At 42.2% G+C, this 26,239-nt stretch overlaps 2 protein-coding genes across 3 annotated transcripts; one reads left to right on the forward strand and one right to left on the reverse strand.

Moving 5' to 3' along the window:
- Positions 1 to 917: 917 nt before the first annotated feature.
- On the reverse strand, positions 918 to 10,493 carry LOC110988121 (reticulocalbin-2-like). 2 transcript variants are annotated; one of them, XM_022251375.2, is made up of 8 exons: positions 10,335 to 10,493; positions 7,900 to 8,061; positions 6,946 to 7,051; positions 6,248 to 6,429; positions 5,574 to 5,687; positions 4,418 to 4,526; positions 3,703 to 3,854; positions 918 to 3,092 (listed from the first exon to the last, which is right to left on the reverse strand). In XM_022251375.2, the coding sequence occupies exons 2-8, from the start codon at positions 8,035 to 8,037 to the stop codon at positions 2,940 to 2,942; spliced, it is 954 nt and encodes a 317-aa protein (XP_022107067.2). In that variant the 5' UTR covers positions 8,038 to 8,061; positions 10,335 to 10,493; the 3' UTR covers positions 918 to 2,939. The 2 variants fall into 2 exon arrangements, with proteins under 2 accessions (XP_022107067.2, XP_022107068.2); XM_022251376.2 differs by lacking the exon at positions 10,335 to 10,493 and having other exon boundaries at positions 7,896 to 8,032.
- A 167-nt stretch (positions 10,494 to 10,660) lies between these two features.
- Positions 10,661 to 22,055, forward strand: LOC110988120 (4-trimethylaminobutyraldehyde dehydrogenase-like). Its single transcript, XM_022251372.2, has 9 exons — positions 10,661 to 11,010; positions 11,643 to 11,788; positions 12,910 to 13,039; positions 14,011 to 14,217; positions 15,555 to 15,679; positions 16,109 to 16,249; positions 16,868 to 17,056; positions 18,940 to 19,169; positions 19,822 to 22,055. Exons 1-9 carry the CDS (start codon positions 10,776 to 10,778, stop codon positions 20,027 to 20,029), a joined length of 1,611 nt encoding a protein of 536 aa, XP_022107064.2. The 5' UTR covers positions 10,661 to 10,775; the 3' UTR covers positions 20,030 to 22,055.
- Positions 22,056 to 26,239: the final 4,184 nt, after the last annotated feature.

Consider the following 26,239-nt stretch of genomic DNA (forward strand, 5'->3'; position numbering starts at 1 on the left):
TGGATATCTTGCTCTAGGGGGCTCATTTTTCTTCTCTCAAGCTAACCACTTCAGGAGATACTTGGCTTTATAATGGAAATTTTTGTAAATGCTTTTGGAATGTTTGCTGTGACCCCCTCCAAGTACATGACGAGGAAAAAATGCTTGACTGGAAAAAAAAATTCAACACAACTTACATGTATCATCCCCAAGCAAATCCCAGGTGGTACTGTACAATGCACTTATTAAGGTAAATGACAATTTCAGTGGCTTAGGATGTGAGACACAAATTGCAGGAGAGAACCAGATATCTCTTCGGATCTACAGAGCTGCATCGCTCTAGTAACGTGACCCCCAAACGACTGCATTCCCATTTAACCTTGATAATGGGCCTGAACAAGCAAACAGATGCGGGAGATCGTGTTGCGAGGATTGCAAGAAATTTTACGCAGCACTTGGCAATAAATTGTACCCTGTTCATCATCTTTGAGGAAAGGTCTTCAGACCGGGAGAGACAGTCCTACACAGCGTCGTTCAAGGAGGGGCAAAGAGAACAGGCACAGGGAGGATGGAAACCTGACAAGTGGGGCGATTGATTTGCTCATCTCGAGAGCTAACCACCAGCCTGACTGAAAAGACACTGCTACGCTTCCTCGCTGAGAACAATGATTTGAAACTAAAATCTGACAAAGTACAGGGACTGATGCTGATCAATTCGTCGGGTTCACCACGAAGTGACACATTGTGGATAGGTGCCGCACTACAAAGTGACATATCGTATGTACAAAGTCTATGGACAATATGTCACTTCGTGGTTCACCAAAACTATCCTATACGTCACTTCGTGGTAAACCCAACGAATTCAATTGCATTTATCAGGGCATGTGACTTGATTCAAGCAATACATAAGGTGCTGAAATGGTAACTATTAACCCAAATTTAATTTTGGAATTCATTTTATTGCAGGAAACATGTCCCGTAAGAAAAATACTATGTTGACAATATGCATAGTTGCCATGGTAACGCTAATAAAAACAGATGTCGTGCTAGAAAAAATAGCTTCATGCACTATCATGCATCTATAACACCATGCACACTCGCCCGAGGCCTGCCATGCAATCATACATCAAACCTGGCATGTGTATTTATCTTCTTTCTGCTCGGAGAACTGGCAAGCAGGAGTTTCATAAGGGTCGGGTCAATGTACTTCTAATTATATTTCTTTAAACAACGGAATTTCCATAATGCATGGTTTAAAGTGAAGCCTCTTAATGTCACACACCCTGGCAGCTTTTGCTAAAAAAAAAGACAGATGTGCCTTTGTATTTTAATAAATTTTTGACAATATCAGGAAATGGCAAAAAACTATACAAAAATTGTATCCTTTGCATTGCATTAATAAAACTATAGCACCACGTGTTATTACAATAAAATTGTTATGTCTTTCTATATACTGGCAGTCACCCTCTTAAATATCTGGCAACATGAAATTCATTATTTTTCAAGAAAAATCTTGAATCCTGTATTATTAAAATAAATGCAAGTATTCATATTTGATTCATGACATCATAATCATGAATAAGTAATATTTGCATTCCCTGTGTTCAATCAAGTTAGAAAGTTGTGATAGTGCACTGCTTACCATGTTAGATATGGGCTTTGCTCAATAGTGCAATACAGCGCCTATGCCTTTACGCTCTGAGCGAAGACAAGAGAGGGAGTGTTTTCCATAAAAAAGACGATGCTTTGGAGGAAACTCACTGTGTGCATGCAAACGTTCATGTGCATTTGGCATGGGACGTGCTGAGCTCGCACAACCAACTTTGTTTGAATATACGTGCACGGTCTACTCATTGCGTTGGGAGTTTGCACGACCCTGATTGAAAACATCCAACCAGCCTGTTTCTTTTTTGACAGTGAGGGCACACTTAAGCTCAGAGCAGAAACCAGCATGTGTACTGCACTACTGAACGGTTCCTAAGATAAAAGGGCAATCGTAAAAGTGTGGAGAGAAAGACTTGTAGTAACAAATTTGATTTGACTCTTACCACGAACAATTTCTTCAAATAACAGACACATAAAATTGCTAACCAATGACCAAGCAACAAAAACCAAGTCAAAGGCGTATTGGCCTGCATCCAAGCCACTTGGATGTATCCAACAATTACATACACATCAACGGGAAATAGCTGTGTGTCTAACCAATAGCTTTCAACTGGGCGCCCATGTTGAGCCCAGTCAAAGCCAAGTAGTTGGACACATGGCTTCATGAGCACATTGATTTCTGCACATCAAAGTCTACAATGCACAAAATCCACAATGCTGCCAGAGAAATTAACATTTAAACCCAAGGGCGGATCTGGATGGGGGAAGGCCCCCCCAAAAATAAGATTCCTTTTTATCACAGATTAAGAGAAAGGCAATTTTGGTGTGCTGTAGTCTCACCCCTTAGAAAGGCGACGACAGTTACATAAAAATATTCTCACATTTTCAGCCCCGTCTGCCTCACCCCCCCCCCAATATTTGGACCTCCCCGAAAATGTGGGTCTGGATCTGGTCTTGTACAAACATAAGAACCTACAGTGTCACTCCAAGCATTCAGGCAGTAGCAAAGCAAATTTTCTGCCACAAAACACCGCTGGCAAACACTCCCGACAGCTAAAATAACTACTTTAGCTGTTGGGAGTGTTTGCCAGCGGTGTTTTGTGGCAGAAAATTTGCTTTGCAATCACATTCACCTTAAGTATGAACTGGCCTTAGTTATTCACAATGGAAAAAGGTACTGAGAAACTCAGAACAATTAAAACGGTTTTCCACTTTTCTTTCAGTGCTGAGGAGGCCTATATGCCTGGCACCTGTGGCAGAGTGTTTACAACATAAAGAAGGCATGCATAAATAAATAGAAACTGGAACAAAAGTAAAACAGTTCGAGTTGTGGACATCTGAAAGTTGCAAGGCCATCAGAGCTCTTCGCGGGGAAAGTTCTCGCTGCGTATATGCCTGCCAAAATGGGTGGCCTTGCTTCCCGTGAAGATCTCGTATTTATTCAGGATTTCGTCTGCGCTGAGTTTACCATCACCGTCAGCATCGCTAACTTCAATCAGGTGGTCAGCCTGACAAGGATGCAATAGAAAGATAGTTTCTGTCATACAAGTCAGTCGTGCAATTGAAGTGAAGATTTGAAGGTACAATACTATTTCTACGGGTAATTCCTAGATGTATCTCTTTTGTTTGGTTTTGTTTAGGAGTATTCCCCACCCCACCTCCCAACAAAAACAAGAAAAAAAGCTGGTGGGAACTGTGCATATGCAAAGACTACATTCAAACAGAAATTGGTCATGTGTGCAAAACATGGCCTGTGCCAAGAATGCATGAATCTGTGCACGTACATGTACATGCTGCATGTCCCTACCTACTTAAAAGTTTGCAAACCACAAAGTAGAACTTTCACCTTACACCTAAATGAGGTTATTTTAGCCCATTTCATAGCTGGAGGGGGGCTAAAAAAAATGGGCTCAGCCTTGCTCGATTTTTTGGGTTAAAACTTGGCATGCATGTCACAATGATCGTAAAGAGTTAATATAAAACTCCTAAAGGCTCACATCCTGATACAAAAACCAAATTGCAGCGATATCAGAAAAAAATGTCTCCTTCAAAGAGCACAGGAAACACTTCATGGAACTGCATTCAAGTTTCCTTGTGCGTCTGTGGCACATGCCGTACCTCCTTCTCAGCTGTGATGTGATACCGTGGCTTGACCCACAGGTAGAGTTCCTCTCCCTCCATCTTGCCGTTGCCGTCTTTATCCAGTTGATACTTGAAGATGTCACGTTCCTCTGTCACCCACTCTGGCTCTTTGCGATTCCCAGTCAGGTCTGAAATGAGGAGGTTAGAAGCCGACAAGCTTTCAAGACATTGCCTGTATGGAATACATTGATTTCTCACGGTTTTCAAGCACACATTACAAGTGCAGAACTCAACGCCGTTTTCCAATACTCAACTTCATCTCCGTCTCAGCTGGGTTTTTTTGGCCACCTGACTTTGGAGTTGTTAGCCTAATGGTAAGCCCAAGATATTACAGTGTTTTAATTTAATTTAAATGTTCCAGGCGTACTATTGGGGATTGATTTCGGAGACGAAGCCTAAGAGTTGAGCATTAGAAAATGGCTTTATGACTTTTGACTTGTAGTAAGCCTGTGGGAATGCTTTGCCTGTTGTTTTTTCCCAGCATTCCCTTCAATCTAAGATTTCTATCCTAAACGAGGAACCTCACTTCCAATCATCACCATCTGGGTGTTTAACCCATTTCCTCCTCCCATGGCCCTCTACACCTATCTCACCTCTCAGCCTCTTGATGGATGAGTTCCAAAACTGTACAGGTGATACACTGGGCTTTATAAAAACTGTGTACCTGAAGTGAAACCAACACAATGCTTACCTGGTAAGGTGTTATCAAAGTCGTCATAGTTACCGATGAACTCTTCCAACTCCACTGCACCATCCCCATTGTGATCAAAGTCTTCCAACAGCCTCTCAACGACTACTTCCTGTGAGCGGAAAGGAAGAAATTAAAAGGCAAACTGCTTAAATTTGGTTGACCGGTCAAACTTTAGACTTTAGGACTGGACACCCCACTCCTCCTTCACTGGCCCTTTTATCAATGAGGTAGTTGAGACCTTGTAAGGTCACAAGTCTGAGGACTCCAACGGACAATGACGAGACTTGCATAGACTGTCCAGTCTGAACTCAGGTCACAAGCAATTATAATGAGGTGCAACAAAAGAACTGCTTCATCGTCATCCACTGCTTGCGACAGGTCTTGTGACTGATTCAGTGTCTGGTCTTTTGTCTAGTCTTGTGACTGACCCGGTGTCTGGTCTTGTGTCTGGTCTTGTGACTGACCCGGTGTCTGGTCTTGTGACTGACCCAGTGTCCGGTCTTGTGTCTGGTCTTGTGACTGATTCAGTGTCTGGTCTTGTGACTGACCCAGTGTCTGGTCTTGTGACTGACCCGGTGTCTGGTCTTATGTCTGGTCTTGTGACTGACCCAGTGTCCCGTCTTGTGTCTGGTCTTGTGACTGATCCAGTCCCGGTCTTGTGACTGATCCAGTGTCTGGTCTTGTGACTGATCCAGTGTCTGGTCTTGTGTCTGGTCTTGTGACTGATCCAGTGTCTGGTCTTGTGACTGACCCGGTGTCTGGTTTTGTGTCTGGTCTTGTGACTGATCCAGTGTCTGGCCTTGTGACTGACCCGGTGTCTGGTCTTGTGTCTGGTTTTGTGACTGATCCAGCGTCTGGTTTTACAAATGTGTAAAATGCCCAACATTTTATAGGTTTTTTATGCTGAAAACTCTACACAATCTAGAGCTAAAATGCTTTGAAACACCCAGCTCAACAGTGAGCTGAAAAGAGGGATAAGCATGCCGACTTCACGAGTTCCCCCAATTTGAGCAGTAATACAGCATTTGGTGTACATGTGGTTTGAAAAAAGGTATAAACGGTGAAGTCCTTTGATGTGGAGAGACCACTTTAAGGATATCACATGTATGCCCTGTGTAGATGGAACCCACGATTTCCTACAATTTGGACAGGCTACCTGCATGTCTTCCACTGCATTAGGGTTGTAGAAGGCCAGCAACTCTTCCCCTTCCAGGAAGCCATCTTTGTTCTTGTCAGCAAGCGTGAACATTTTCTTGTTGCTCTTAACTTCCTGTTTGGATAAACGTAGATTGCCTGTTAGCTGATTAAGGTACATCTTGTAAAAGTAACGACATGTTCATTGAAAATTATCAGGAGGTCCTGTATTGGCCAACTCAAGTGAAGGATATCTAGGCTACAAACTCTGAGTACGATCCTGAGATAAAACATGTTTTTTGAACTGCATAATGACGTCTTTGGCTGTGAATCTGCATTTAGCTCAAACTTTGCCTAGTACATGTACATATGTTTGAGATTTGCCAGTTGGAGCCTGGAATCAGACATTGCCAAGGTTACAGCCAGCTGTGACTTTGGTCAGGAGAACTGTCAAATGAACGAGTGTGGTTTTGTTGTGGGTGACAGTATGGGGCAGTTCGATCAACGGCAGTTTGTTAATCACTGGTCGATTCTCCCTGATGCCCATTATAAATTTAATGTGTAGGTTACCAGTTAAAAACCGTCCACTGGTTGACTATTTGTCGCTGATCAAATTTGACCTTGGTTGCACTTCATGAGTGCAACTGAGATGTGGGTCCTTTTTGGACTCTCGACTGTCTTTATATATCCACATACTAGCTTGATTTCTTGATCTGGATATTCAGCATCATTTTCTGGCACAAAGCCCAAGACGTGGATGTTATACTCCTCCCATGACAGGCGGCCATCTTTGTCCTTATCCTGGACCAGCATGTGCTCCTCAGCGATGACTCGGTCAATATTCTTCAGGGAGCCAATGATCCAATTTTGAAGTTCCTCTGCGAAGGGGTTCACCAAAATATTGTTAGGTTGGTGCAGAAAAACTGACATCACGTCAGATTACACCATCCCGACATATACCAGTCCTTTGCAGCAGTGAGAGTATGATTGTGGAGGATGTGGGAAGAAGAGAGTTTTGACTAAGCAAGGATATCCTGAACAGAAAAATCACGTGCTTGCTTACATGTGGTCTTAAACAGGGTAGTCCTACCCATAAGTAAGCAAAATTAGCGAATTTGTGGGAGACCAGCACATTTCACAAATTTGACATTTGCCTGTCATTGTTTGTTGCTAGTGGGGAGGGGGTCTTGTGCATAAAGCAGGTTACAAGGCAGCAAGGACAGGCATTCAAGCAAGGATCAGCTGGTAATCAGTCACAACAAACACGTACAACACATAAATTTGGTTGGTAACCCGCTTCAGAAGAATGCATCTGTGCTAAGCATTTTGTTTGCATTGAGCAGCTCTGTGAAACTGGCCCCAGACATGATCCAAGCTTGTTGCATTTGATTCACCTCTGTCAATGTGACCATCTTCGTTGGCGTCGGCTTTCTTCAGTATGACCCTCAGCCGGGCCTTGCTCTCCTCTGGAGAGAGTGTCTTGAATTCCCTGGCTGCTTTCTGAGAGGCAGGAAGGAGACAAACAAGTAGGCGTTCCAAAATTGCTCGCAAAATTTACGATCCACTTTGATTCTGTTCTGGAGTGGTACTACCTTGAAAAATACAGGCGATTCACAACAGGGCGCCTCCAAGAGTTTGCAATGCATTAAGCAATCACAATGTGCGAAATCTGTCGACCCAATGTGCGTTTGGAAAGGGTTGACAGATTTTGTGCATTGTGATTGGCCAACCACATTGCAAACTCTTGCAGGCGCGCTATTGTGAATCGCTTGAATTCTACACAGAGAAAGTGAAAGAAAGTCTGAGATGTGATGGCAAAAATGTGGCCCAAGGAATGGAATGAAAAGTTAGCTGGAAGACCAAGTGTATGCCCTGGTAATACAGAAACCTTGATTCTCCCAATACATGTACTTCTGTGAGGAATTCTTCAGGGTCTCCAAAGTCCATTAACCCTAACAGTCCTCAGTCCTCCAACAGGTGAAGGATTGAGGACTGTTAGGGTTAATGTGCAGAAACAAAATGGCAATTTACATGTGCATTCACTTTTCTGTAACTTTCAGGGGGAATTCAGAACCATTTAAAGTGGCAGTAGCAGGCCTTGAAATAAATGTTGTCCTGCACAATCCGGCAAACCATTCTGTGGATTTTGAAAAATCTGGGAAGGTCTGGGTTCATGCACTGAAACTCCAAGATCAAAAAATCTCAGAACAGAAATTTAAAACACACGGTGATATAATAATGGTGGGGAAGAGATTGGAATGTAAGGAGGGATGCATGTACTTTGCCTAAAATGGGATTTGGGGAAAGGACTACATTCTGTGAATCCAGAGAAAAACTTATTTACTGACGTAGCCACCAAGGAACATTTCATGGTCAAAAGGCTGGGTTCGAGGAGGCTCAACATCGGGAGGTCGGGCAGAGAAATTGCGTGATGTCACTTCCACCACAAGCAGAGCCAGAAAGCAAAGTGATGCCTGCAATGTCATCCTGGAGGCTGTTTGTCTCTTTTGCTGTTTGGACAGAAACAAAGGAAGGAATACTATTCACGGTTAAATACCTGGGTGATCATTAATATCATAATATTGGGACCAATTGATCAATTGCATTGTGGTATCGATCAATCCTGTCAGAAATCTTGCACTTGAAATAGACAGAAAAAGTGATCAGCTGATGGCGGAAATATTGACAGATTGTTCAAAAAAGATCAACCGATCATGCAAATATGATTTACTTTAGTCTAAATAATAGAGGCCTAATATTAATACGGTGAATTAAACAAATGTGAAACTACTCTCTTTCTATGGTCTAGTGATTAGTGAATCACAAGAGAAACGGGTAAGCCTACTAAGAGCTCCATGTGGACGGATGCAACTTAACCCTAGCCCGTCAAGGGTTGCTGGCCCTTACCTTCCCCATTCACACAAAGTAAAACACCCATATGGGACTTTGTGCACAGAGGCTGTTGGACTTTGTTTTTCTGAGGTATGCCAAACCCAATGCAAAAGCCAGCTGTTATGGGCCTACCAGACCTATCCCCACAGAATTAAACACTTTACTACTTTTTAATTCTGTGTGGTTGGGGAAGGTAAGGGTTAATGCATTCATCCTGGAGCTTTCGTAACCCGAGGTTACAGCAAAGTGCAGGTGAACATCTGAACATGCTGAAAACACAGTTGACTTATATTGTAGCGGTTTGTTTTCACCACGCACAAAAGGTCATGAAGCTCCAGGATGTCATCGAGAGTTGCATCTTCCTATACAGACATTACTGCTTTTCTCTTGAACTTAGGCCTAAGCCCTAGGCAGGCTAGGGCATAGGCCTACATGTACATGTACATGTAGTTTTTTTGGCCATCCCTCAGAAAGTGATACTAATTACCATGTCATTTCTTGCAAGGAAATTATCAAAACATCTACATGTACTTAGAAAACAGAATTTTTTCAGACCAGTCTCATTGACTTTGTGCGCATGGTGTCAACTGATGTTCGTGTATGGAACTATGTCCGTACACCCCTCCTCCCTCTGCCCCGCCCATCACTAGTCCTATCCCACTAGTGCACTACCGATGCCATGCCTACAACTTTCAGAGCAAACAAAACAGCCAGCATGGCCAGGAACACAGACGAACATTAGTCCTATTACTAACATTGTTAGTCATCTTGTCATGACACTCAAAAGCAGTGATGGTAAGATGCCACACGACATACATGTACATGTATGACTAGTGTCTAATTCATTCTCTAGAAATCTTGGTAGTGGTGTACCACAGGGGTCTATTCTGGGTCCGTTACTGTTCTTGATTTACATAAATGATTTTACTAAATCATCTGATGTATTTTCATTCATTTTGTTTGCCGATGACTCAAATTTATTTATCTCTCATAGAAACATTGATACCCTGGTTGAAATGGTTAATTCGGAACTTAGCTCAGTTTGTAACTGGTTTAAGGTTAATAAACTTTCACTAAATCTTAATAAAAGTAAGTATATGCCGTTTAGTAACTCTGCCAGTGAACTTACTGATGGGTTCAGGATTAATAACTTCAGGACTGAGAAAACGGATTGCCTTAAGTTTCTGGGATTGGTAATTGATTCCGGATTAACTTGGAATAATCACATCAATTATCTGTGTCAAATTATTGGTAGAAATACCGGTGTCATTGCTAGAATCAAACATTTTGTTCCTTCTGATGTCTTATTTTCTTTGTATAATACCTTAATTAATCGTACTTCTTTTGCACAAAAAACTATTAGATATAATGGTTCAAAGTTATGGAATTCATTAAGCGATTCATTGAGACAAAGTAAAAATTTTTCAACTTTTAAGCGAACCTTTAAATCCATTTTAATAAATGGTTATTGCTGATTTAATTAATTGTCTTACATACACTTGATACCTCATAGGGCCTAGTCCTCAAACTGGCATTATGTACTGTCCGTTGTTTGTCCTCGTCTGTACTGTGTAATGTATGTTCTATAAGGTAACGTCTTTATAAGTCCAGTATTTGTTTTGAACCATAATCACTTTAATTGTTGATGATTATATGCATGTTGCATTTTGGCTCAAAACGCTCATTATATGCACAGTATGTACAAGGGACCCATGATATTTATTTACAAGCTCAGCTTCTTTTGCCCCCCCCCCCTCAGTTTTCACTCTCTTGTTGAACCATTTTTTGTAGATATTATGTAAATGTCTTTATTTGTGAACACTGTGGAAACAAAGAAAAGACAAAGACTCTCTGTACATGAAAAAGGTAAAAAAAGATCTTATTTACTCACCAAGCCAGTCCGCTTTTTGTGAAGGCCTTACTCCCGATCGTCTCGTTGATGTCAAAGGTCACACCTGTTGAGATCTTCTATATTTTATAAGGGTGTTCGTCGAGTGGTCTTATGTCTTTCGAACTTTCATAGGCCTCTTTACATGGGGAAATAACAACACTTTACCTTAATACTATCTAAAATTAATTAATGTTTGAAACAGTGAGTAACACACTGAATTCATTTTTACACAAATATAACCACGATTGATAAATGGCTCCTACCTGCAGATTAGTAGGCCTACGCCTAACCTTGATCGGTGCACTGACGGCTGTTTCATGAATGCTACAACAAAAAGTCCTAGTCAGCTGAGATAAGTGTGGATGGGCAGCCTCCCTAGTATAGTAGTGGAAAGTATTTGTGATCAATCACTCTCGTTAGCCCAATTAGATCACACATACCATGGCTCAGCTAGGAGTCGGTCGGCAGTTGATAGTTCTGTCTTTCCACGCGCGGCTGCAGCTGCAGCACCTCAATGCTGGTCTCTCGAGGCGACGATCTCTACGGAAGTTGGCCATGGCTTGCACATCACGTTCGGTCAGCACTTTCTTTCAGAAACCCTTGAATTTCATCGGTGGCGAACGGGTAGCACCGACAGATCACACGCAAAGTTTTAAAGTCTTCGAGCCTGCCACAGGTAGGCATAAGTAAGATTAGTTTTGCGTATTGGTTGCAAGAAGCTTGGGATATAGCTAGCCTCCACTTTTTTCATCATAGGCCTAGGCCTCCATCATCTCAGCAAAGGTCAGTCATTGCTGAAATGCTATAAAGAAATGAATCCGGGACTGAAAAATATTTCCAAGTTTGTCCAAGAATAGGCTTTGGCCCTAGGCCTAGGCCTACTTAGAAAATTTCTTGATTCCCCATAGACTTCAGCAGTTATGTGTAAGGATGCAGTCAGTATGCAACATTCTTACCCATGGAGCTATGAAAAAGACCTAGGCCTACCTTGCAGCCCTCTCAATGCCGATGATGCCAAATTCCCCAAAGAACTTTGGGCTAGTGTTTCCCAAACACTGCATGGGAAAATTGAAATTAATTTCCTGATTGTCAGTGTTTGTGTCCAGTGTTACGTGAGTGTTTTTATTTGTAAACTTTACAAGAATTTAAAAAAATTTCCACCCTAAGCATTCTCTTTGCCAATCTGAATTCTTTGATGTCAAGAATACCGTTGAAAAGCATGAGGAGCCATCTGTGATAGACCAACAAAGAATATCTTGCCCTGGTGTACTGCTGGTCTCATGGGATTTAGTGTTCCGACTTTTGCAGGGAATGTGTTGTGCGAGTCACCTAGCTCTAGCCAGCAGGATGTTGACCGTGCTGTGGCGGCTGCCAAAGACGCCTTCCAGGAATGGTCAGAAACTCCAGCACTTGAGAGGGCCAGGATACTGCAGCGTGCAGCCAGCCTAGTCAGGGTGAGAAACAATTGGACAGCACCCCTCTCTCTGCTGTCTGAAGGCGGCTTCATCGTTTGCGCAAATGCAACAGCTATTTTTGTGACATCAGATCTAACTTCCGTGCGACAAATTTGTAAAAGATGAAAACATTTCCATTTGAGTGAAGTATACTTTAAATATTATTGATGTCAAATTTGCTTCACTGTGTGCTTGCTGTAAGTATAAACTGTCTTTCAAAAAAGCTGTGCTGAGTGTGCGATCAATTATCAAATGTTCAAATATTTGTTTTGGAAATTCAAAATTCAGAGGTGAAAACAAATGAAGATATTTAACAAAGATATATACAATATAAACAATATATCAATAATAAAGTTGCATCCTAAGAACGTATGCCCACCAGTCAAGGGAAAACATTACTTTTCCTACAAGTTCTGTTATTTTTCGCCTTGTGAAAATTACTTTTCATGGTGTGCAATCTCAGAGGGACTAAGGGAATTACCAATTTGGATTGAACATCAGATGGGTTCCCAGCCTCCTCCATTAACTTAGGGATGGACCCCTGCCCTGAAACTCATTGGGGTAGACCACCACACAAGCATGCAGATTTTCTTTCTATAGATCTTTGTAAGAAATTGAATGGTATGACCAAATATTCAATTGAACGGAAGGTCAGATATTAAATTATTTGAATAGAGTCAGCCTTGTGTCTCACACTTAGACTGTAATTTCAAATGCAGAGAAATAGGCAAAACATAATCGGGTCAGTGTTACTGATGTGTTTGGAGACAACAATTTTTCAAAAAAAGTTCTTGAGCTCTAGTCTGGCTTATCACATTTTCAAAATAATAAAATCCTGACAAATCCTAACATTTCATTCCTCACCACATCGACACTTAAGGGGTTTGCCGATACTCAGCTTCATCTTTGTCTCAGGCATTTGCCTGATTTATTACCCCCTGACTTTGAAGTCGTTTGCTCAGTGATAAGTCAGATAACACCTGGAACATCAAACTACATGCGACAGAACAAAACACTGAAGTATTTCTGTGAATGGGGATTGACTTTATTGAGAGGAGCCCTGATACAGAGATGAAGCTTATTGCCTGAAAATTGCCTATGGAATGGTTTTCTTGTCAAAGGAAAGGGTAGAAGAGTTTGCAACCATGGAGACGATCAATGTCGGCAAATCCATCTCTGAGTCTCGTGTTGATGTTTACTCTGCCACTGATGCACTGGAGTTCTTTGCTGGACTGGCACCAAGTCTAGCAGGTCAGCATTAAGCACAAGATGCATGTTATTATTAAGCTTTGTTTTCAGTGAATGCGTATGGTCCCACACCAGACTATAGGAACCACTTGAGGATTTCAGTCATTTCTGACAAGTGGGGGAGACATAGTGCATGATTAACCAGTGCAAGCGTGCAGCCTCTTACGTGGGTCCTGCAGCCGATTTCACAAACTTTTACTCGATGATGTAACTCCACTTAAGCCACAACATATTGCGTAAGTTGTGCAACAAATTAAGACCAAATTCACGAAATTTATGGCATATTATGGCGTAACTTACGCAGTCATTTTAGGTGGCGTAAGTTGTGTCAAACGGAGGGAAAATGAACCATTTGACTAGCTTAACATGTTTGGTTAAGCCTCATCATCGCTGTCCTTACTTGTAACAAGGCTGATGCGAACAATTTACAACTTTGTTGTAGAATGTAATGAAAAACTTGCTTGGCTATGAGAGAATTGCGAGATTCTCCGTCCAGTTCCGACGAAGAAAAGATGAAAACCTTTTTAAAGTGGCAGGCGGAGGTAATTCAACAATTGTTGAATGTAAGTATTACGCATGACTCAAAGCTACACCACGTTTCATGAAATTGGCTGCAGGACCTGCCTAAGGGTCCCAGAAAATTGGACACGAGATCTTCTGCGATCTTCTGTGCAATCTGAGACAATTTCTGACTGCTTTAGGCCGACCCAAGTTTTGAGCCATTTTTGGACATTGCTTCCAAGTTCTGAGACGTCTAATTTGCTATTATGAGCTGTACAATCAAATGTAAGCCAGTGAGGGGGGTGAGAAACAAATATGGGGGCATTCCCCGCTGGTTGACGCCCGTGGTATGAACTTGTGTGCTTACACAATTACACAAAATGATGCCCTCTGTTGTTCTACTTGGGGCGGATAGGAGTCCTGATCTCAACTGTTGCCAAGGTCTCGTTGATTTCTACACTTCTTGTTCACAGGTGAACATTTCCAGTACCCCGGCGGCACCTTCGGCTACACAGTCCGAGAGCCCCTAGGGGTTTGCGTTGGCATCGGTGCCTGGAACTTCCCCATCCAGATGGTGGGCTGGAAATCTGCCCCAGCCCTGGCAGCCGGTAACACCATGGTGTTCAAGCCCTCCCCGTTCACCCCGGTGACTGCCGTCCTGTATGCCGAAGCGCTGCTAGGTTAGCCCTCAGTCTGTTCAGGAATCATTTTAACACAACTGCTAGTGCATCACTGACGTGATGTGCATGTATTATGGACCAAACTTGCCCACATTGTCAATATTACACAAGGTTTTGAATGCGCCCACGCAGTGTTGCAGTACGGTACTTTTTTGAGTACCGAGCTCTGTGCCAGGTATGGTTAGGAATGAACTAAGCTGGATAACATGGGCACTGGGCAGTAAATGCACAAGGTTAAATGATTGCAAAGCAAATGATAATGTCAGAACATCACAGTTCAACAAAACTCAACGACAGAAGGAGAGCGGCCTTGTAGCTAAATGGTAGGGATTTGTGAAGTCCTGTCAAAGGTCGGAAGTTTGAATCCAGAAGCTGACAACATGTGACCTTGGACGGGTCACAATACCCTTTATGTGCCTCCCTCCACCCAGGTGTACAAACAGGTACTTTTGAGGGTGGAGACAAGGCGTGTCCTGTAACTGGATGCTGACTAGTCTTGCCAAATGCATTGGGTAATAATGAGCCAGTTCAGTATTTCAAGCAAGCAAGGTCACTCGGGAGCAAAGCACGTGTGTGAGTCCGCGCTGAGAGGGAAGACCTCACAGGCGCGTCTGAATGACCTCAGACACACTTCATTTTAGGCATGCACTGTTCGAATTATGAACTGGTTCATTGTTTAGTGCTTTGAGATCATTGGTAGATGGAAAGTGTGATGTACAATACTTGTGGTTTTTAGTAAAGCTCTTTGTTACCTGACAATGGCACTCCATGGATCTATATGTCACAAGTTCACTTGATATGTGAGCTTACATATATTGATCAGAGAATTGGCAAACCTATAGCATTTTCTCGTGGGCACTGATCATGACACACTGTGGCAATAAAGTCTGGTACACTGTGTTATCTTCTTGCGCATTAACATAACAATTTGAATTCTCCAGACTAGCGACACTGTTGCTATGTTTCATAATTCGGGGCAAGCTTTTGCATAGCGACCACCATCTCTGGAATGGACTGGTTCCTTTTTGCCCTTCTTACCCATTGAAAACAGTGTATTGTTACAAGGCGTCTCTTATGTAACTAAGCAAAAGCTTGCCTTGAATCACGAGGTATAGCAACAGTGTCTTGAGTATAGAGAATCATATTGTTCTGTTCATGTGAATTTAAAGAACTCGGTGTACCAGATTCTATTCAAATGTAACTGGCTAAAGGCTTATTGTAATCCAGTGTCTGCCAAGCCTGTGTCTCTGTTAAGGTGGGGAGGTGGTTCTTGTGTACATCGTCCATATGAAGTTTTCCAACGTGCTTGCATTTCTTATGTTCTTTGTTTTCCCCAGAGAGTGGCCTTCCTAGAGGTGTCTTCAATGTTGTCCAGGGTCAGGCAGTGACCGGTACTGCCCTGACCTCTCACCCTGATGTAGCCAAAGTGTCCTTCACTGGGAGTGTCCCCACTGGAAAGCATGTGAGTACTTTGGCATGCTGTTCCTAACTTGGTACATGCATTCAGTAGCAATGCAGTGTGTTATGAATTGTATAACAAAAGGCAACCGCAGTCCAGTTTCACAGAACTAAGTCCTAAATAATTGAACAAGTTGAATTTTTCTTTTATCATTTCTGGCCTTGTCAAGCACAGGTTTTACCACGTTTTGTGCAAACGGTTTGAAGACAAACATGCAACAGCGAACAGTTTTCAGCTTGATAAAGCTTGGATAGGGCATAAGTAACACCGTCTCTTGAAATGACTGCTGAATTAAATGTTAATTTTTATTCAGTATTCACAAAATGTGTACATATTCACCAAAATGTCTTTCTTTGCATCCAGTTGTCTTTAAACAGTTGTTCTGTTTCAGAGAAATGGACAGGTGTCTCTAACCTCTTACCTTTGACCCAGATCATGAGGAGCTGTGCCGATGACCTCAAGCATGTGACCCTGGAGCTGGGGGGTAAGTCCCCACTCGTCATCTTTGCTGATGCAGACCTTGAGAATGCTGTGAAGGGAGCGATGCTGGCAAACTTCCTCACTCAAGGGGAGGTTAGTTTATTGCTGCAAGCGTTGTGATCAGTATGATAGTCAACTGCACTACATGGACGAAGTTGGCTCACAGGACATGCTCATGTAAAGTTTTCTGTGTTCTACTCAAAGGATAACCACTAAATGTTCTTTTTCTGGTACAGGTAAATCATGCAGTGTTTTCAAGTGTGCTTGTGTTCATGTTTACAGAAATTTGACAGATTTTGAATGTCAGGATATTTCAAGCTACCTTCGTCAAATCTTTTATATCTTGGGTGATAATGAATATTGCTGACAATTTTAAGCAGTAGATCTTCCCAGTTTGAAATGGCTTTCTCGCACATTGGTGCATGGATCATCCAAGTTACAAACATCCAAAGTCACTTTTCAGCCGAGGATAGGAGCAAAACTAACTCTCAGTGTTACCCTTAGACAAGACACGTCAGGCAGGGCAAAAATCCTAAATTAATTAGCATCTCCAAGGCGCAAATCCATCCTTGGAAAAGACAAGCACCTGTCAAAAAAATTAGTGCACTAAGGAAGGAAAGAATGCAGAGGAATCAGTACAGTGTCTGAGAGAGCTTGTGGATTCTCTCTATTCCTCGCCTTAACTAATCCACCAACGTCACTTTGATACAGGTGTGCTCCAATGCCACCAAGGTGTACGTGGAGCGCAGCATCAAGGATGCGTTCGTGGAGAAACTCCTGGGCAGAGTCAGGTCCCTGAGGCTGGGAGACCCGCTGAAGGAGGACACCCAGGTGGGAGCACTCATCAGCAAAGAGCACATGGAGAACGTGCTGGGCTACATTGAAGGAGCCAAGAAACAGGTACGAGGGGTTGTTAGTTGAACACGGAATATCTGCATGTGTAATGTGAATACACTTGAATGTGATACATTAAGCCCTGAGCTAGTTTTCAACTAAATTTGTATGTTATGCTCAAGTACAGTGTGATCTTTTTGTTGAAGTATCCTACATTGTAACCATAGAGCTATCTACCAGTATAAAAACGAGATTGCTGACTCAAATAGAGTTTTATGCGTGCTTGGCGCCTCCATGTTTGCGAACAAACCAATGGAAAACTTGAAATGTTGTGCGGCTTTTTTTAACTGCTTTTGCATATCTGCAATTTCTAAAACGATGCGCCAACAAAGTCAATATGGAAAACCCAAATGCACAATCAGTAAATGAGCATTTCTTTGTAGCGCAAACGGGTGCACGTATGCGCTACAAAGAATTTTGCTGTGACTTTTTTTATAGGATTTTATCGATCCCCGATGATGTCACACCATTGGCCTGTCCTTCCCATGTAGGATGAGAGTGACGATGGAAAAACATAAATTGACAAATTGATAAAACACAGGACCATTAATTTATGTTGGCCGTACTGGTACATCTATTTATTTCTACAAAAAAAAAATCATGACAATTATTACTACAAAAAAAATATTAAAGAAAAAAAAGAAAACTTAAGACTGGGTTAAGTAGAGTGATTGACTCTGGCACCAAGAGGCACTACACTAGGATTTCTACAACCTGTCTACTCGCTGGAACTAAGTGTCCCTGGCCAGATGTAATTCTGAAGAGAATTTGAAGTTCCCTGCCCCATCGCTGTTGGCTCCATGGGCAGACCTGAATGTCATAATGATGTATCGATCTGGACACTGTCCTTGGCCACTGGTAAATGTGTAAATTGGTAGCCAGTTAACCGGACTTGTCTAACAAAGACAGGTACTTGGCACACACTGGATTGAAGACATTTGGGTACAGTATGGTGTTGCTCCCGACTCACTCCACATCAGAAACAGGTTATTACATGCATATTTCAAGACGAATCCACACAGGATGTCTGACTCCCACCAGGTGTGGCCTCACCAAAGACCTGGAACCCTGTCTTTGGGTAGCTTCTTCGTGGGAAAAGCCTTTTAAAACAATGCATAATTGTTTTGCAAAAATAAATCCACATCCAGTTCGAAGAATGAAAATTACTTGCAACATCTGTATTCATATCTCGATCCATAGAGAGAATTACACCTTATGAAAACTTAATTACAAAATGCCAATTCCAATTTTACACTTATGATGTTTATGATTTTTGTCCCAAAATCATTCCAAGGAACTTGTTCCAGGCAATCCTGTCTATCTTAATTAAATATTAAACAAATTTTAAATAACTTACATGTACAATTTCTGTTAGAACTGGCTTCTTAGGTTGGGCCATGCCGCGGTACACACAGTACCCCACACAATTCCACACAGGAATATATGGTGACTGCACACCCTGAAGGCATATACAGCAGTCCCTTGGGTATGCACAGGGCTTCTTCATGTAGACCTTGAAACAAAATCACTCCACCAAATCTGAATTTGCATAATTCTCATTTACACATCTAAGAATCTAAAGCTTGCTACTCTACTGGGGCAGACTAATTTCTCAAATGGGGGAAATAATTAACACACCAAAAAAATACACTGATAAATAAAACATAGCATTGAAATAATTAAATTTCCTTTACTTTGTGACGACGAACTTTTAGAGCTTTTGTTTCTTGGCATTACAATTCCACCCGTCTAAGTATTTTAATTCAATCTGTAAAATGAATTGAATCATAAAATTAAAGTCATACTTTTTTCCTCCAATTTTTTGTCCGGTCTATTCGAACACAATGTCCAGATTAGGTTTGTGCTTTTTATTTTGTTCTCACTTGCAGGGAGCCTCCGTCCTGTGTGGGGGTGAGAGAGTCACCCCCGAAGACCCTAAGCTTGCCAGTGGGTATTACCTCTCTCCCTGCGTGTTGGACAACCTGACAGATGACATGACCATCATCAAGGAAGAGACTTTTGGCCCCGTGCTGACCCTCTTGACCTTTGACACCGAGGAAGAGGTCACCCAACGAGCAAATGACACTCCTCTGGGGCTTTCAGGTGGTGTATTTACAAAGTGAGTGGATTTTTCTTTTTCGAAAATGTCACCATTGGCCAGCAGTTTCTGCAAATTTTATCACCCATTTGAAATGTACAGGAAGCATAACTTGCAATGTTCGATGCATCTGCAATTGGATTAATATAGTATTTTGATTTTTCTTGTAAGGTCTTCAAACATTTTCTCCGACTTAAACCTATTCCCATGTGAGCAAGTGGTCTTCGTTTTTGGGGGTTTTGTGATAGAGGCTTCAATAAAATGATAGACTGTTATGTCTTTTGACACTGACCAAACTCAGATCACAAGGTATACTCGTCAAGCTGAAATCACAGGAACCAGTCTCATTGGGCTGCTGCTAAGCATAGGGATGTGCTAAGCCAGTAAAAAAACCTGCTTAACAGAATGAGGCTGCCAGCGAGAAATGTTAGATAGTGTGTTTTGCGCTCAGCATCTAAATCTTCTCAGCATTAATTTCTGTGTAAAGTTTCTTCGAAGTTGAGTCGGGTAGGAGTTAAAAAACGATTATTTTCCTGGAACATTTTTCAAAATACTTCTTTTCTGAGGACCATTTGCCCTGCTTGTCCCTACCCACCAATGTTCACATCACATCCTCAATAACCAAGTGTTTAACCAAGTTTTTTTGGCCTGATGTTTTTCGTGAACTATCCAGAGACATTCAGCGCGCTCACCGCGTCATCAAGAACATGAGGGCAGGGTCATGCTGGATCAACACCTACAACACATATCCCGCCGGCTGGCCGTTCGGCGGCTACAAGCAGTCGGGGCTGGGCAGGGAGAATGCGGCCGTCACGCTCAACAGCTACACCCAGCTCAAAAGCGTCTACGTTGAGATGGGCGACGTGGATTCCCCGCTGTAAAAATCACTCCTGGCCTGTACATCAAGTCTGAAATGTTGCGAGCTGTCGCGACGTAGATTAACCTGTCAATGAGAACTGTGCAATGTAGCCAGTGGTGGATTGTACTCATGCTCATGCTGGTACATTTAATTTGAGTCATGTCTAATTGGAGCGATTCGCAACACTGCTGAGTGAATGTTAACGTATCTCCTGCCACTCCAAATATGGATGCTTTCAATGCTGCAGCGAATACATACTTAATGACTATGTTGTAATTTGTATGAAATGTAGTTTTTTGATGGGACTTCTACAGGGCTGCTTTTCATCATTTCTGATGGCAACACCAAGCCATGGATTGATCAATTAAAATGAGGACTCCAATCAACGGAAATGCACATTGCACTGTGGGTAAAGCTTGACGGTGTGCAACTCTGTGTTTAAAACCGCTCTAAATCATTTCTCCTTGCTCAAGCTGTCACAACCAAATCCTTCCACTCAACCTTCTTGTAAGAACATGCGAAGCACTGACAAATCAAGACATTTTTTTGTTTACCGACTCTCAGTGCACCATACCTCCGAAGTGCTGTAACCGGTAAGCACCTTGTAGTTACCGACACTGACCCGCAAACCAGAAATGGACTTTGGAGGGGATAAGCGTTGGGATGGCACTGCATTGTGCATCGCTCCTGTTTGCTCATTTGAAGTAGTATTTCAGAATACACTGTACTGTGCATAAATTACAGCACTTGCTGTCGGCCATTTTGACAAGTCAGCCATCTTAAATGAAAAGCAAAGCGATTCCTGTTAAATATTTGAAAATCCTAATATGTGTGGAAATGAACATGATGCAGAAGGGGAATAACTAAACCCCAGTGGGGGTCTGTGCCCCCCCTTTGAAAATTTGAAATGTACTGACACACACTCTATGCACAAGCCCCAATTCCTTGACTGTCGGTGCCACCTTGAAAAAAATGAGTGCACCCCAGGTGTCCCCCTTAAAATCTACCCTAGCCATGCCACTTTCATGCAGTAAGGCTAATCATAGATTACCACTCCTGTGCTCCAGTGAGTCGTTATGGCTAAAATCTCACATTACCTTGAATGTCCAAATTTGACATTTTTCTCAACATGACACTTTACCTGCAGTTGTTGTAAAATAGTTAGGCTCCTTCCCACTTCAGAGCATTCTATAAATAAAGTGGACTCTTGGAGCAAGATCCAAAATATCACCATCTCGCGAATTAAAGCCAATGGAGGCAGTCTAGATCTTCTGGAAAGAATGTGATTGAAAATGTAAACCCCGCCATCTTAGTGAGATATTTAAGATCAGATTTGCAGAGGGAATCGAAAACTAATTATAATAATAATAACAACAGTTTTTATAAAGCGCTTTTAACTAACTTAGATCAAAGTGCCTTTACATTCCACGAGTAAAAACCTTAAGTTATTAATATTGTAAAACGCCTATTCCTTGGGGTGTGTGAGGAATTCTATCAGTATTCTAGGACTCGAGACGTTTACAATTTAAAATCAATTATTGATTTAATTTTTTTAAAGGTTTCTGAAAGCCAGCTAGTATTCACTTTTCTCAGCCTCCAAAGAATTGTAAGAGAAACATGGTGGCGGAGAATGGTTCATAGCAATGGGGGCGCCAGACCTCGGTGGCTGTGGGCGCTAGTCTGGGGAAGGCAAAATCGTAAAACGAAAAGGTTGATCGCCCTGTCGTAGTATGTGACAAAATATGTGTGGGTGTAAGCGGCTTTTCACACGACACCATGAAGAGCTGCCAATGGTTTACAGCCTATGGTATGCCAGAGTTCATTTCCACGTTTTGGTGTAAATTAAGCACGATTAAGCATTGGGCAAAATGTTGAGGAACCCGAGTGATCCTCCAGGGAATATTGTCTAAATAATCTTGGAAGAGACACTCCTAGGTGTTCTTGAAGCCAGTACGTAAATATAGCTGCGTGGATGTTATATACTTTATCAGTGAAACGTAAACTTCCCGGTTGATCAAAATAAATCTTAACAGACAACCAGTCTTTAATATTTGAAGTTGACTAGCATTAATTTTGCTTTGAAGTCTTTATAAATGGTGAGCTTTCAGAACTTCTCCAAAATAAAACCACGAACACTGGCTCATAAAATGTATATATCCAAGTGTAAGTGAGGAATTGCAAAGGATGTTTCAAAAGTGAGCACTGCGGTGGGGGTGGTGGAAATTAAAGGAAGAAGACAAAACACAAAACGAAGACGGTTCAGAACTGATCCCATTCCCTGTTGTTTGTTCGTAGGCCTGCTATCATAGAATGCTTGGTGCCCCCACCCTGGAAAGTCCTGGAAATGGCCACCATACGAGATCAGGACTAAACGGAAAGGGTGCTCTCTGAATGGTCGCTAGAGGACACCACTTCTTTTTAATAATGGTCAGTTTATCTATTGATCGTCTTGCGATAGACAAACAGTCCTGAAACAAAGACTGTATCAATGACAAAGACCAGAAAGGAAAGCCAAACAGTTTTGTCCGCTTCGGCGGGGAGAGTTTGAGTTTAAGTGACCCTCACTTTGCACTCTGCGGCTAACTCGAGGACGTCCTGAGCGGAAGGAAAAGGGGGTTAGGGAGTCATGGCTCAGAATACTCACGCTCACGTTTCATTCTCATATTCTCAGCCTAGTGGAAGCTTAGTCAAACTCCTCCGAATAAAAAAAGGTCGACCCATACTTGATCACAGCTATAAATATATGGGACGGCTGGGGCATAAAACACTGAATAGTTGTTGCTTGGCAGCAGAATGTGGCGAAATCCGTTGTGTTGATGTTTTTTATCCGTCGGGAGAATCTTTTCTGAGGTGCACATTGATTTTCCTTCAACACAGTTTTTAAAACATTTTGACAAAATAGCTTTGCAGATGAAGCTGTACTTAGGGAGCTTATGTTCTGTGAAAAAGATAAAAATGGCCGTTTTTGGTGTGACACGGGACGAGCGTCTTTGTCAAATTGGCGCAATCAAAACGCGCATTACAGCATGCAGTGAGTGCCCTTCATCAAATTCAGATAAAAATTGAGAGCCGAATTACATATGGAAATCTACTTCAGTAATTGCCATAAGTAATGCATTCGTTAGTTTGGAGTCGATGCAAACATGGCGTGGAGTGATAATGTCATAATTCAGTTTGCTATAGGAAAATTGTCAGACGAAAGCCATGCCGGCGGCCGGGGAACCATGTTGTAGGCCTAACAAGAAAAAGGGCAGGGAAGCCCGGGTCAGACTCCAGACAAACGTCGCCTCGTGGAGGGCTTTCCAATCTATGGGATTTCATCCCGAGTCCCCCCTTGGTTGATAACTTGTTTGTTCCGTTCTGTTGACACGCCTGGATTGGGGGTCAAACCCCTGGGACAGGAAGATAGTCACAATCTGCATGGGGCATTGGTTATAACAGTTTTGTATTCATCCCGACCAAGCGTGTCTCCCCTAGGCCACAGATCAAGATGGACAAATCCTCAGTTTATAGAGTGTTTGTCGAGGATAGTCTGAGAAAAATTTGCATTTCCCACAATATAGACTCTTGTTAAAACAGTAAAGATCTTCTGCATGAAAAGTGGCTCTTCTCATTATCTTCTGTCATTCGATTGTACTATTCGATTCTATAGTACACCAAGAAAAAACCTAGTGACTACAAAAATACATGTATAGACTTGATTACAGCCTATAAAAAACCGTTTTTCGTACCGGGAAAATGGCACAGCTTTGACATACATGTAAACCCACACATGTATAGGATGTTGCAGTTTGACTTTTTCATGGTTTGGGGATTCCTTTAATCCTATATGATAAACAGCCAAGACACCAAACAGCAGAACGAGCTGTGAGTCAGTGTGAAGAGTAATGCTTGTATGGGCCCCCCTCCCTCGATTTTAATGCCAAATCATTCCAAGTAGGAACATGACCATGTTTCAAGCAGGCAATCATGTTCTCCTCACCGTGGCTCAATGAAAATGCTTGATAACGGCAGCTCCGATCGCATCCTCTGAGGTACTGACTCATTTCGGGATGGCAGCAAAAATCAAGGTCCCGTGTCTTTGCCTGGGAATGTTCCCGGCTCACAAAACTGCAATTCATGTCAGTCTGTGAAGCGAAGAATTTCGCCTCTTCCCACCATGGATAGGCCCACTAGCTCTTTAAAACACGACGGATTGTAATGTTGGCCAGCAAAAGTAAGGACAGCAAAACACAAGCCTGCTACAGTGGATAGGCTATTTGTGTCAACGCACTTCTTTCACTTTCCGATCATATGAAACGCCATAAGCGACAAAAACAATATCTTGAAAATGGTTAAACATCAGAACAAATCCAACTGAACAGCACAGCCGCATATTTTAAAGGAAAAATTCAATCTGATACATGTGTATTGCAATTTGTTCTTTTAACTTACAGGTTGGAATTATATATGGGCGCCAGTAGAGTTGCCTTCCATACATTGAGTATGTGGTTTGGGGTGAAATTTTCTTGATTTGGAGTTGCCCATCCGTAAATAATTTTTACATTATATTTACCTTTAATTCGACTACTGTATTGCCCCTGTTAGGTTCGTAATAAATATTCTAAAGTCAGAGTTTTGGGCTGGACTTGGTTTTGGATACTGGAAGCCTAGATAAAAGGTTTGTATAGATGAAGTGGGCACTGTATCAACGAAAACCTTGTTGGTAAAAGCGAAAGTGGTTGGAAATTTACTCAAAGACTTAAAAACACAACTATCTGTACAAGGAAGTACATGTACATGTATCATTTGTATGCTAATAGACTGCACGCACGTACACAAAACCAGCCATGAACGTTCGAGTCGAAATGAACCTGGTCGAACAACAGCTGTCCCGCGACTCCCAATACCGTGAGATTGTCATGGTTGACTCTGCAATTCTCATCCAGAATTTTGATTAGAAAAAAAACCCCCGAAATTACAAGCAACAGCTGTGATTGACATAGAAACCATTGCGTTGTCTATGCCACTGAAGCGGCAGAACGCTCTTCACGTCGAATGAGTTCGAGAATAGGGAATGTCAGGGCAGTTTCACTAGTTGTAGGCCTATATCCCTCCAGTTAAATGAGTATTGGCCTAGACTTTAAATCAAGTCGTCAGTCGGTCGTGTTTGTCGTCCATACGCTGCGTCATTTTACAATTCGTGCGGAGCCCGTTCACTGTTGCCCGCGATCCATTCAGCATGCCGCACCGATTCTGCCCTTGCTCGTGGGCTGTACAGTACCGGGTTTCGGCGCACGTCGGTCCACAACCCCTGTGCTCGCCTAATTGGGTACCGTCAGACACGTATACAGGGGAGCGAGGTTGCGCTGACCGTTCCCGCGAGTTATTAAACTGCTCGCCGAACCACCCCGCCTACCTATCGCGAGGAAGGTGGACTACACCCAGCCAATTACCGACTTGATTTCAAGTTTATCTTTGGCCCGACCTCTGAGTTTGTTTCCGTACACTGCTATTGGTCTTGTTCAGTTGACCAGTAAGTAACACTCCTCTTTTAAGCGTTGACTACAATATTAGATAAAAGGCTGAAACGCCTTGCAAACTCATTCAGCTTAGGTAATTCAACACAACCATACCCGTGAGAAGAGTCACCTAAAAGGAGACTCTTCTCAAGAAAACATCGCGTGCAAACATCGAGTCAAGATTATTCCATTGGGAACCCTGCATGCCAAAAGAAGTGCCAAAATAACCAGAGAAACGTTAACGCTCCACAAGACTAGTATTTATGTCATCTCTTTTAATGTAGTCCTCCCATAAATAATTTGCACATCGATTTGACCACACTGATAACATGAGCTAAGATCTGACAATTTGTGGTGGGTTGTAAAACATGACGTGTAGCATCAGCATGCAGCCAACCAAACCAGTGTTCGTACCTTCCACAAAGCAACCAGTGATAATTCTGTGTCAATAGGCTTACATTTACTTTCCCATACTCAGCTCTGATAAACGAAAGATAAAACTGACGGATCTCTAAGTTACTGTTGCTTAGAACAAAATATTAAATTGTACGAAAGAAAGTGCACTTACTGGCTTCTGTCACACGGATTAATGAAAAACTGCATCAGTATACGTTAGCGGTACTTACAGCGTAGGGTTAACAATAAGTATGGTTATACCTACATTTTCTACAAATTCCTAACAATTATCAAGAAAAATAATACTGTTGAGTGCAAATACTGAAATAGGTATT

This window comes from Acanthaster planci, linkage group LG11, assembly GCF_054643075.1.
Source record: "Acanthaster planci isolate LZ-2023a linkage group LG11, COTS_SCS, whole genome shotgun sequence".
Taxonomy (NCBI): domain Eukaryota; kingdom Metazoa; phylum Echinodermata; class Asteroidea; order Valvatida; family Acanthasteridae; genus Acanthaster; species Acanthaster planci.